The sequence below is a fragment of the Melospiza melodia genome, chromosome 6 (assembly GCF_035770615.1).
Source record: "Melospiza melodia melodia isolate bMelMel2 chromosome 6, bMelMel2.pri, whole genome shotgun sequence".
Taxonomy (NCBI): Eukaryota; Metazoa; Chordata; class Aves; order Passeriformes; family Passerellidae; genus Melospiza; species Melospiza melodia.
In genome coordinates, this window is record NC_086199.1 from 25,962,584 (window position 1) to 25,975,241 (window position 12,658).

The following is a 12,658-nucleotide window of genomic DNA, read 5'->3' on the forward strand; positions in this document are numbered from 1 at the left end:
CTCGAAGTCTGAGTTTTCAAAGCTGTCATCACTGTCCCTGCTGTCCTGGTTGCTGGAGCTGTTCCCATCCTCATTACAGTTCATTTCATTATCTGACTGATTTCCTGACTTCTTCCTGTCGGATTCAGGGTCTTCACTGTTTTCTGACTGGTTTCCTTTCTCATCTGACTTTGAGTTCTCATTGTCCTCTGGAGCAAAATGAAAGTGAAACAAAGCATTAGCAATAGGAACATAATATTATAATCCAAGTCCAGGTTTCTGCCTACCAATGAAATTGGATTTGCTTTAACCTTTATTTTTGGCCAAAGATGTTCTCTTCTGTAAAGCTGCATGTTTTTTTTTTTTCAGTGTTGTGTTGGGAGAGTTTTGATCACCATGAATATCTCTAACTCAGGACTGTTAATGCACCAGAAGCCTATGCTACATGGCTGCACCTCGATTGAGGGACCTTTTCATCTGCTCACTGGACAGGAATCATGACAGCTGTGAGCACAACAGCATTGTAGCTGTGCCATCCAAAGAGGAGTCAGTGAACAATCCCATTATCCCCTAATGTTCTGGTGATTGTTCTTTCACATCCATGTTCTCCTGCAGTGGGCAGGCATCCATGTATAGCACTATTTACTAATGAAGATTCTAGTACTCTCATCTCATTTTCCTAGGACCATTGCCACTTTTGAAGTGGCATAGAGTCTCTGGCTGCAGTGGAATTACTGCTGTAATCCTTCCATGTGAGAGAAGCAACTTGTGTACGAATGAATGAATAAACCAGTTAAAATAAATGAATAAACCAGTTTATTGTTAAAACAAATTTTCTATGTTGCTAGACTTGTCTTATATTATCCTGAAGGAAAACAAGTATAAAAAAATACAGAAAAAATAATCAGCCAATGAATCAATTTGTTGGTTGATCCAAATCATCTAAAGACCATTGAAAATAGCACATCTACAGCCCCGAGAAGCTGTCACTCTTCTTGTTTGAATTAATTTAATTATAATTCTAATATGGGTGAGATAAACACTGTAGCCCACTGGACTCAGAGAGCCAAAGCAGCTCTGAGACTGAATATGCTCCATTATCACACTATGTTTGAAAGGGTCAAAAAAGGTTTCAGGAAACCCCGTCCTTTACAGACCAGCCAGAAATCTTTTGTTGCCTAATAAAAGACGTTTTTCACTCATCACAGCCAAGTACTACCCTTTTCAACATCCTTGCTTTAGGTGGAGAGGGAAAGGATTCATTTGTCTCTAAAGATATTGGTTACTTCTGAAGCCATGTCAATACCAAAGTATTTCCCAGAAGTGCTGAAGGTGGGTTTGACAGGAAAGCTGCCTGAGCATTCAGGACACTGCCCTTTGCAAGTCACTTAGTGGGACTTCTGCTTGTTGAACAGCAGCAGAGAGACCCTTCCTTTTGAAAAATAAAACCTACAGGAAAAAGTAGTGGCTGTAAACCCCTAAGTCTCATCCAGCTTTTAGTTCCACCTAGGACTGAATTTGTCCTACAATTTTTAATTCCTTTTTTTGAAGACGCTTTCTTTTAAGGCCATGGTTACCAGCTGGGGAAGGGTGGTCTTAGAGTGAGGTGGTCTAAAGCTACACAATATTTGCCTGGGATTATATCACAGCTTGAACTGAACTTGTTGGTTTCATCTAAAATACTGTTCCAAATTCAGGTCCTTTGGCATTTCTATTTAATGCCTTTGTAGTAAACAAGCCCCTGTGTCTTCTGCCTTCCAAGACTCCCAGATATCTCCTTCAGAGATATAAATATCTGTGCACCTTTGGAATGCTGTCTTGTTCTGCATCAGCTTTAGAAGTTGTGAATGTACATGTATTTCTCATGTGCTCACTTGGAGAAATCTCCAGTGCATTTCCAGGGAAATGCAAACTGTTCTCCACATATGTGTTATTTGGCTATTTAGGAACAAGACAGCATAAAGGAAGCACTGGAAATGGATGAAGAAATTCTCAATGACAGTGGTCAGCAAGCCTGCACATTGACTTAAACCAAACTGTCAAAGTATAACAAATAAAAGCAAAAGATGAAAGAGTACATCCATATAAAAAATATTATACAATATAATAGCATATAATATAATATCCTGATCCTCTTCTTGCTTTTTCTTGATTTATATCACAGTGATCCATTTTCTCTACAGTGTTTTTGGTATCATAGTTATCATAGACATGAGAGAAAAATCATCTATCTATCTGTCTGTTTGTCTATCTATCTATCTATCTATCTATCTATCTATCTATCTATCTATCTATCTATCTATCTACCCATCCTACATAGAACAGCTGAATAACATCTTTACTTCTTGGGCTACAGGAAAACACACTTCTCTCAAGGCCAGATGATTTGCACCTATGCCTAGGTAGCCACTGTTAAAACTAACAGGGAATGTGTGAACCATCTGTGCACTGGACCATCTGTAGGACTAATTTACACATAGAACTTGAGAAGTACACTCAGCTTTTAAAAAACAGCTGAAGTCCCAGACTTAAAGAGCATAGAAACAAGTTGTTGAACCCACACATTTTAATTAAATATAACTTTTAACCCAATAAAACTCTAAATTTTTTCAATCTTTACTGCCCCCTAGTGAGACTCTTCAAGAATGTATTTATACAAAAGGAGTCATAAAAATTGACGGTGGAGACCTCTCTGGAGAATGTCTGACTACTTTGGAAAGAGAAGAGCTTGAATTTTATCCAACAGTTGCAATCCCAAGTCCTCTGCACAAGGCAAAACACCTTAAGCACAGCTGGGAAATCAAATATTTAGTTTGGTGCTATGTAGGCAAGACTGCATGAAGAAAGCGAAGAGAAATTCTGAGGAAATGGAAAGGCTGAGGTCATTAAAAGATTTTGCTAGTGTTTTTCAATTTAATTTTATATGATATTTTGTTTGTTTGTTTTAATGGAAAAATACTTGAGAAGGAAAAGCAACTGAAAAGCTGATCCTGTGGCTTTCATGATAAGAACCTCTCGTGGGTGTAAAGGCACACCATGTTTGTTACCTGAGTTGTCCTTTGAGTCCGATTCAGAGTCAGAGGTCTCTGAGGATTCTGAGGTTTTCTCTGGCAGGTGAGGAAGTTGTGCAATATCCATTGGAGTGTCCTTGTACTCTGGGTTACTGAAGAGGATACAGCAAATATAAAGAGGATACAGCAAATATAAACACAATTGGATGATTTGCAGTTTCATGATTTTTTCCTCTTTTCATATCAAAGTTCAGGAACAAAGAACAGGAAGAATAGCAGAGTAAACACAGAAACACATATTTTTGGCTTCAGAGCTTCACAGCAGGGATTTTGTGAAGGTTTATTTTAATACTGCAGTCAAAAACTTTTATTGACCAGGTACTAAACCTTGTTTGATTCTAGTGAAGTTTTAGAGCTATCAAAGCGTCCTTGCTGAAGTGGGACATCGTGGCTTGTGTGATATCTAGCAGTAAAGCTACACTGTGTAATCATCCAACAACAAAATATCTCGATTTCGATCCCATTACTGTGCCCGGGAGGACAGAGAGAGTGTTTTAACTCTTCCAATCTGTTTCTCTCCCACTGTCAATGTCTATTAGAGTTATCTCTGTAGAAATGTTCTCTATCAGCCTTGCCAGAGTCCTTTCAATGCCTGTTTTTCTCAACATTCCAGTTTTCCACATTTTAATCAAGCATATCATACATGAAATTATTAAGGAGGTGCTCAGCTAGGGCTAAAAAAGTGACCACTGTTCCAAAGAATCTGGCCAAAAATTAGATAAAAGAGGTTACATATTTTTAAATACAGCACACATACATCCACATCAGCAAGAAACCAAAAACAACCTCTCTAACTATGTGACAGATGCACATGTGCATGTTAAGATGCATATGTTAGGGATAAAGAACTGTCAACACACCCATTATAATCATATCTTCATCTGCTCATGTGGTGCTCACCTGTGACTTGTTAGCAAGGAACATGACTGCAATCTAAAAAAGCTCCACTGCCAGAGAGATGGAAGAAAACCCCTGAAACACTCTGCTTTTGCTTGGTTTGTACCTTTTAAAATGTGCTCCTTTCTTAAATGCGTGCAAATACAGGGGAACAGCCATAGCTAAACATAAGTGGCAGAGAATATTAACAATAACAAAGTCTTTAATAATTTTTGAATGAGTGAGCATTTCCATGCAGTTCAAGTTCAATTCTGGTAAAACAGAAAATCCACAGTCCTGCATGGAACAATATGAGGCAGCACTGGGGGTGCCTGACACACTTTCAGAATGACAGTATGCTCATATTCAGCCTCTTGGAGTGCACTGTGAACACTCAGAGCTCACACAGTTCACATTGAGATGCCGTGTTACAATTATCATCTTTATGGCTTTGTCCTGACAAAGTGACTTCATTCTGTTGCATCCCAGGGCAGTCCCCAAATTTGCCCCCTCCAAGCAAAAGATGTTTGAGGGCTTTCACACTGTGAATAACAAGTTGCTAGAACAAGAACAGCATTAATCCTCCCTGTCACTATAATTAGTCTATCCTTTTACAGACAGCTGAATCATACTTTCTAATGCATGGAAATGTATACAGACCAGTACTCCTGCTAAGAGTAGACCTAATTATGCCTTAATCTGTTATTAAAATATTATTTGGACATTTAGATCTTTTGTGAATTCCAGTACAAGGAGAAATCTAAATTAAAAACACAAATTCAGTGAAGATGTTAATATTTCTCTAACAGACTAGAAAAATCAGATTCTGGGAGGAGAGCTGGGGAAGACAGACCACACAGCTTTTCTTTTCTTTTTGGTTTTTTTTTTTTTTTTTTTTGTTAGGTATATTCTGCTTGTAGAGAAAATTATTTTGTGGGATGTTTGTGAACTAGGTTCACCTATTGTCTGGAAAGCAGCAAAGGGGAAAGAGGCAGCTGTTCATAATTCTTATGCACGACTTTTACAGCTAAAGCAGGAAATATGAGAACATTTCTGGGCATTTTGCAGCCCTGTTAAGGACTGGGGCAGTGAATCTGTACTTCCAGTTCAGAATTGTCAGCCTTAATCTGACCTCTGGAAATGCTGCATTCTGCCTCACACTTGTAAGAACAGACAAAAAAGTAGCAGGATAAGGAAATGTTCAGAAAAGTCTGTGCTAAATCATATCAGGCCAAAAATCTGCAGGTGCCAGTGAAAACTCCGCTGCTGTGTGAGGTTTCCCTCAGTACCCCTTCAATGCTCTCCTGCCAGGGGTTGCTTCCTTCTCTCCCCCAAAAGGGGAATCAAAAGCATTTCAACATGCAAGTTTAGGCAGGCACAGTCTCTTCAGGGCTTGCTGGACTTGGCATAATAAGTCACAATCTAACCCCTAGACATCACTTTGAACTCTCATGGCATCAAAGGGAATATAACAAACCATGACAAGCACTTTAAAAGGAGAACAGGCCAGAAAATGACAACTGCATTTCATGACAATCTCAAGGTTTCAAATTTTATTTGTTTGTTTGTTCTGCTTTGGAACGAAACAGAAAATCTCCCAATCTTGTTGAACATTTTCACAAAACAGAATGTGCTGAAAGGTATTTTCAGATGAGAAAGGTCAGATTTATAATTCACTGTCTCTCAGTGACTGTTGGTTTTCCCTTGAGCTCTGAAATCAGTTCTTTAAAAATACTGGTAAAACAGAATTTCTCAGGGAACAGCCTTTCATTCAAGCAATTATTACTATTTCTATTTAAAATAGTTCTAATAGCTTAAAATAGTAGTTTATAGTACTTTTGTTCTTTTGTTTTTAAATTTTATGTTGTATTTTTCAGTGTGAATATTATCTGATGCTTACAGGAACAACAACGTTGTTTGAGCCTTTTTTGTCCTGAGAAAGTTCCTCTCTCTGGAGTGAACTGGCAAATGCCTTTCAGAGATAACTTTTTTTTTTTTTTTTTGCTGTACCAGCAGATTGCTTCCCTGCATTTTTAATATCCAAATAAAACAGTGCCAAACACTTCACACCAGATTTTGTAACACAGCTACTGAAAGTTGGTGTGGATAATTTTTATCTTTGAGCTCACATTGAGTAGATTTCAGGGCATGCAATAAAATAGTGGAGGGTTTATTTCAAGACTGAGGCAGCATAATAATTCAAGAATATTCTCATGTGCAGAGATACGACAGATGCCTCAATAACTATAACAAAATGGCACGGCTTTTGACAAGGACTACATGAAAAGTTCTTCTTAACTTTCTCTATTAGGCTGTTGTTTTTTCCTAGACCTCTCACTGACAGAGACAAGCAACAGAGACAGCAGCTGAAGTGAGAGAAGTGACTGGGAGACCTACCTAAGGAGGTAATTGACCCAAATGATATTCTTCTCACTTGCGTTCTTGGCGTTGACAGCTATGGTTGCACTAGATTGTATCCAGATATAACCTCCGTTCTTCTGCATCCAGCGGTAATACTTTGTTACACACTGACCCTTATTCAGCACTGACAGGAAAATACAAACAAAACACAAGCAAGATAGAGTACGTGTTAGGATTGTGGTAAAATGACCTTCATTGTACAACGTGACACAAGTATAAGCAGAAGATACTTGGCTTCTTTTGGATTTAATGCCACTGAGATGACAAACAGGATCTGAAGTTCAGTATAACTAGAATTTTACAAGTTTTAAAGTATAATTTTAATCTACTTTTGGAAACTCCAGTGCAAGAGGAAAAGCAAAAAAACCTACAAATCTCTATGGTTCTCAGAATACTTATTGCTGTGTGGACATTTCCAATGCACTCAATGTCAAACTGTAAAAAAAGAAAAGGAAAAAAGAGGCAAATTTATATGTGATTTATTCATAGCTTCTAGGTAGACCTCTTTGAGATTCTGGATATTTGAAAGGTTTGGGAAGATACTCTACCCCTGCTGCTTTGATCATTTCTCCTCATTGCAGGCGATATCAACCACTGAACTTATACATCTGTTTCTTTGATCTTGTCAAACAGAATTTACAGTTCTCAGATGAACCAAATCTCCACTGGTCAGTGGGGGAAAAGTCTTTGGAGAATTTACTTTCTACCAGAGCAAAGTAAATCCACCAACAGGCTGAGAAAGAGGCCTAGGGGAGGCACAGAATGGCTTGGTTAGAGCCAAAGAGTGACAGCCTTCTCAGATGCTTGAAATATGCTAGGAAACAGAAAGAAGTAAAAGCAATCAGTAATGTGAAACGGTGCTGGTAGATGCTCACAGCAAGACAGCTTAAAAATACAGATGTTTAAAGTAATACCTCAGCCAAAATATTGCCAAATTGAAACGGATTTGTTTTGTATCTGATTCTTGCGCGTCAGGAGAAGGGAACGAAAGGCAAAGCTTTCGGTGGAAGGCAGCAGAACGGCTTTATAAAACCCGTAAAGTACACAAAGTCTCGCAGGGCCGCCGCCGGAGCCCTTTCCCGGCCCGCCTGCCTCCCCATTCCCGCAAAGCTTCGTGCACTAGAGGGCAGTGTGCCTTCACAGTCTCCGCCGGCTTTTGTCATGTCCTTGTCTCCGTCTGCTAAAATGAAAAACCTCTAACTGCTGTAATAAATTTGGCTAAATTAGCTGCTAAATGGTTATCTCAAGTAATATGTATTTGCATTAATCATCTTGCTCTAAACCAGAACAAGCCAGAGTCCTAAAGACGTAGTAAATTCATATTGTCCATTTAATTACGGCTAATAAGTGCTTCATATACAATAGTTTCATGAAGTACGTTTTCTTTTTTTTTTCTTTTTTCCTTTTCCTTTTCTTTTTTCTCTTCTTTTTTTTTTTTTTTTTTTTTTTTTTTTTTTTTTTTTTTTTTTGAGAGAAAAGAAAAAAGTCACTTTGGAAAAGGATAAGTATTAAGTATTTAAGGCAGTGAAAGTTCCTACCATAAATGTCTATACCCCCAATTATACATGTGAATGTATCTATATCTAAATCTGTGTACAGCAGATATCTACAGGAAAAAGATGTTTACAAAGGCAGCCACACAAACAGTGATGTTTCCTTACCTTGGAGGTATCCTCCAATCCCCATTGCAATTTTTCAACTACTAGAGAAAAACATGCATGTAAAATAATGCCGTGTAAAGTGAATGTGAAGTGCAAGTTATGTTTAGCTCTAATATAAACAAATATTTGTATCTGGGTCTTATTGTTTTTAAGCAGACTCTAGTGAACTAAGTTTGGTCCTGGCAGACATCAATATTTCCCTAAATTTTTACTTTTGTATTTCAAGCTCTAAATATTCCACTATGATAATTCATTGTCTTCAAAACCTCATTATACAGCAGAATAAAGATAAAACTTTAACAACTGACTACCCAGCATTTCTGTCAAACCAATGTTGTAAGCCACTTTAGAAAACAATCTCACATAAATTAGCCCAAGTTTATCAGTTAGGAAGAATAAGGGAAGAAAAGCATTGCTGTAAGTTTTGATTATGGTAAGCATTTCCATTTCAGTAAAACAGGACATTCAAAATACTTGGCTTACAGCTGAGTGTAAAACTGATGTGCACACAAGCGTGGAGTGATACTCTCTCTCTTCTGGAAACATGAATACCCACAGCTGAGTGCAGGAACTACTAAAATCTATCTGCACTTGTACCTACTAAATACACTAGTGTCTTCCTTGGAACAGTTTTTATCTAAGGAGTTTACCATGATACACAGATGCCAAAGGACAACTGTCCACATACACATTTGAAAATCAAAGTACCAGGTGAGTCACTAGGCAGTGGCTGAAGGGCACACTGCAGTTATTCATAGTGATAGTCATAAGGTCCCAGATTCTCCAGCTCTTTTGGTCATCCTAGACAATTCCTCCATCCTTCAGTAACTTATACATTGGTTGTTGCACCACTGGAAAAGTCTGTGTCATGGAGTGAACACAGCATTCATTTCAGAGCTATGGAAAAGAGGAAAAGATGCCTGCTTTCTTGAGAATGAGAATTTTGTGCATCAGAGCTATATACAAACCATCTGCACTCAGAGTTCAGGCTCCCAAGCACAAAGAAGACATCCAAAGAATGTGTGAAATACTGTATTAAAAATGAACTTTCTGTGAAGTTCATCTACCTGCAAATTCCCACTCTATTTTTGACCAGCTTAGATATACTACCAGATACACAGAATTTTCCTTGCTGCGTCTGTCTAAAGCACATTTCATACAGGAGATTTGTGGCCCGTGCTCTAAAGGAAGTCCCATGATTCAATATAAAAATTCTCTCTATAAAGAAATTCTTTTGCAGGCAAGCTGCACTGTGCTGCTAAATCTGGTTGTTACCTCCTGTGAGAGTGCACTAGGCACCCCAACTCAGTTCTGAAAATTCCCAGCATACCTTGAAAAGAAATTTCTAAATGTGATGAAAGAAAATGATAATGAAAACAAAATTTGAATTTTTTTCTAATTTACAGTATTCTTTAACTCTGGCATTGCCAACCTGCAACTTTGAAATTAGACGAGCATTTTGAGGCAAAAAAAAAACAATTAGAAGGAGGCAACAGGGAAGGAAATTTATCCAGTTTATTGTTAACTAGTTTTACTGAGTAAAGGCCACTTTCATTTCAAAGATCTTCAGTTTGCAGGTACGGAGAGTCCATTAATAAAGTTCCTGATTTTGAGAAGAAATGAAAGCAAAGAATCACTCTACTCAGCTCTGATTGTGAAGATATGTTTTCTAACTAGCAACAGACCATGCATTTCAGTTTAGCATAAACTGAATGTAAATGTAATGCCATGTAGATTATATCCTGAATTGCCAGGATGTTTTGTTTTCAGGCAAACCCTCACTCACTGAGCAGTGCAAATCATTTTATATTTCTATTTGTGTTTTACATGGAGTACTCAGTATGGCAGACGAGACTTGTGACCAGATTGGTGGGATGGCTCATGTGATGGGATTAAGCATGATCGGGTTATATACACACACACACACACACACACACACACACACACATAGAGACATATACACAAACCCTTTAATCAAAGGGACTAACTGAGGGTTAATGTTTTAAAATTGGTGACCTTTATGTCAGCTGCACAGATATATTCCCTAAAATGGTGGATGGTAAACCTGATTAAAATTTGCTGAAATGTTACCTAGTTCCTCAATTTGAATTCAGTGGTTGGCATGCAAGAAGCGCACAGTATGTCATGGTAAGAAATAAAAAAACTCCCTCACTTATTTCTCAAAGTATGAATATATTGCTGTGTACACAGTTCCCAACAGAGGGATTTCAGTTTTCCTTGGTAGCTTTGTGCACAGCAATATTCTTGTAGCAGCGGAATGAAGGAGGGGGAAAAAGAAGAAACAGTCAGTGTTCTTTGCAGGAACCTATTTCTGTTAGAAAATTAAAATAAATCAGTACAAGTTTGTCTTCAGAAATATGGTTACAAATAGAAAAAGAACATAGTTTCTTCCTGTAAGGCTGTTCTGAGAAATCAAAGCCAAAGCTTCTAAATAGTGAGTTGTGTTTTAAAAGAAGGAAGTAGCTTAATTCAGTTTGAAGAGGAGATGAAGAAATTGTGTATCAAAAGCAGTCTTTTAGCAAAGTCTCTTACAAAAGGACATTTTACTCATGTGCATATGCATTTAAAAGCTACACTATATTGCGTATTCAGGTAAGTATTGAGTAAATAGGAAATGATGAGATCATCTTACATATTCACACAGCTTCACAAAGAGGCTCTTTATAATTGGTGAAAATATTGAGGTTACATCTGCTGTGCTATTCACCCTTCTCCTTGAAATACCTTTATCAATGACTGGATGGTATTGATACTGAACTCCTCTCATGGTAAACTTATAAGAATATTTTTAATTTACTGCACGAGGTTGAAATTGCTGTACTTAATGCTACAGTCAGATACTTAGCTGCAGCCACAAGTACTCTTTCTACATTCACAAAACTGGCAGATGAAACATGAAAAGGAATACTGACTCTTTAATCTCCACTTCTCCACCTAAGGCCCAAGGCAAGCTGACAGGGTAACTTCGTTCTGGAAACAGAAGGGTTTTTATTTTTTTAATTCTGGATTACTTTTTCTTCTGCTTTTGAAAACTGTGGGCTATAGGGGAATGAACCTGGCATAGACTTAAAACAAGAACAAGTTTCTTTATCTGAAAAGTTACAGTCCTTGATGCTTACAGGAAGGTCATTTTCAAACCCCACAGGAAAAATAGCATCACAGCCAGAAAGAGTGCATTAAGTGCCTTATTTGCCTGTAACAGAGACAGTTGTCCATTTATAATAGCTCTGAGGATCAAGTGAGTCTTTGATGTTGCAAGGACTTTCCTATAGATTTTGCAATTAGTGAGCTAGATGTTTAAAATAGTGGGTATCCACTATTTTAGCAATGAAAAATATTTAGCAATGTTAAATGATGCTTGGTACAGAATCAGGAGCTAGATGATAGCAGACCTGCAGACATGTGGTGAGGAATCATATGTCAGCTATGTAACTCTCCACAAACAACACTATTTTGGATCTACTGGATGGGGTAGAGGGAGGAGGAGGGGACTTAAGCCTGGACAGTTTGTGAATGCGTTGTCTGCCTGGTGGGCCAAAAGCAAGGCCTTCAGAGCAGATTGCTTGGTAAAGAATGCCAGCTTCCCATCACAAGAGTCCCCCTGGGCAATGCTGCTCTACCTCTCTTCGTTGCACACAGCTCCGCACCAGCCCTGTCTGACTTACTGCATCTCAACAGAGTTCTTCTAAAGAAAATTCCAAATATGAGAACTGCTTTAAGAAAATGCTGGTGAGGCTTTACAAAACTGTGTTTTATTCACAGCACACAACAGTAGAAAGCCCTGAGTGCTGGACAGAGAACATCTTTTTTAGCATAGGGTAGAAAGCAATCTATCGTGTCAATACCACTGACTGAGACCTGGCTGCCACTGTGATATGAATATCAGAGAGTAATAGTTGCAGGTTTATAAACATAAATTCATATTTTCCTACCATAAGCAGGAAGTAGCAGATCAGGTTCATGAAAGAAAACTGTACTTCACTGATATTCAAACTCCCACTGAACTTCTTCATTCACCAGGGTATTCTTTTAGGCATCTACAGTCACTCTAAAAATGCTAAGTATGGCAATCGATTCATTGCTTACTTTACAATCTGAAATACTGTTTAATCTTCCAGTGTAGGGATGTTACACACATAAATACGTGATAAATTAGGCAAAATTAAGTATCAACAACCTTCAGAAAAAATAAAGAGCCTTAATCAAGCATTTAGAAAAATTTGAAACCTTAAGAATGTTTGAAAACTAAGCAACGCTTTTCCTGCCTCTTTGCAGAAAAGCAAATGTTAAAAGCGGTCTGAGTCAAACTATTAAAAATGTGAATTCACATTAGGATCAAAGTTTGTAACTTGCCAAATACAGTGAGGAAGGCCTTGCATGCTGCATGTGAAAATTATCTTAGATTAGGACCAGGAAGATGTTTTGTTAAAAATCAATTCTATGTTATCAGTTTACATGACATCAGTTCACAGTAGCAGTGCAAATTTATTAAAACCAAGCAAAGACACAAAAATTAGTGTTTCCCAGCACCATGGAAATCTTAATCTCCTACTTGAACAGCAGAGGCACTTTTCTCTCCCCCTTCTTTTTGTGATTATTATAACATACCATTTTCCCATGGCCCAATGT

The 12,658-nt window shown here is 37.9% G+C and overlaps 1 protein-coding gene across 4 annotated transcripts in view; it reads right to left on the bottom strand.

Annotated features, from left to right (window-relative positions):
* NPAS3 (neuronal PAS domain protein 3) overlaps positions 1-12,658 on the bottom strand; it is a 595,216-nt gene that overhangs the window by 4,105 nt on the left and 578,453 nt on the right. For all 4 annotated transcript variants that reach the window (XM_063160388.1, XM_063160386.1, XM_063160387.1 and 1 more), the window contains 3 exons: positions 6,324-6,471; positions 3,027-3,142; positions 1-188 (listed from right to left, as the gene is read on the bottom strand). The exon at positions 1-188 is cut by the window's left edge and continues 4,105 nt beyond it. In XM_063160388.1, the coding sequence (XP_063016458.1) occupies positions 1-188; positions 3,027-3,142; positions 6,324-6,471 (452 nt within the window). The remainder of the gene's footprint in view (positions 189-3,026; positions 3,143-6,323; positions 6,472-12,658) is intronic.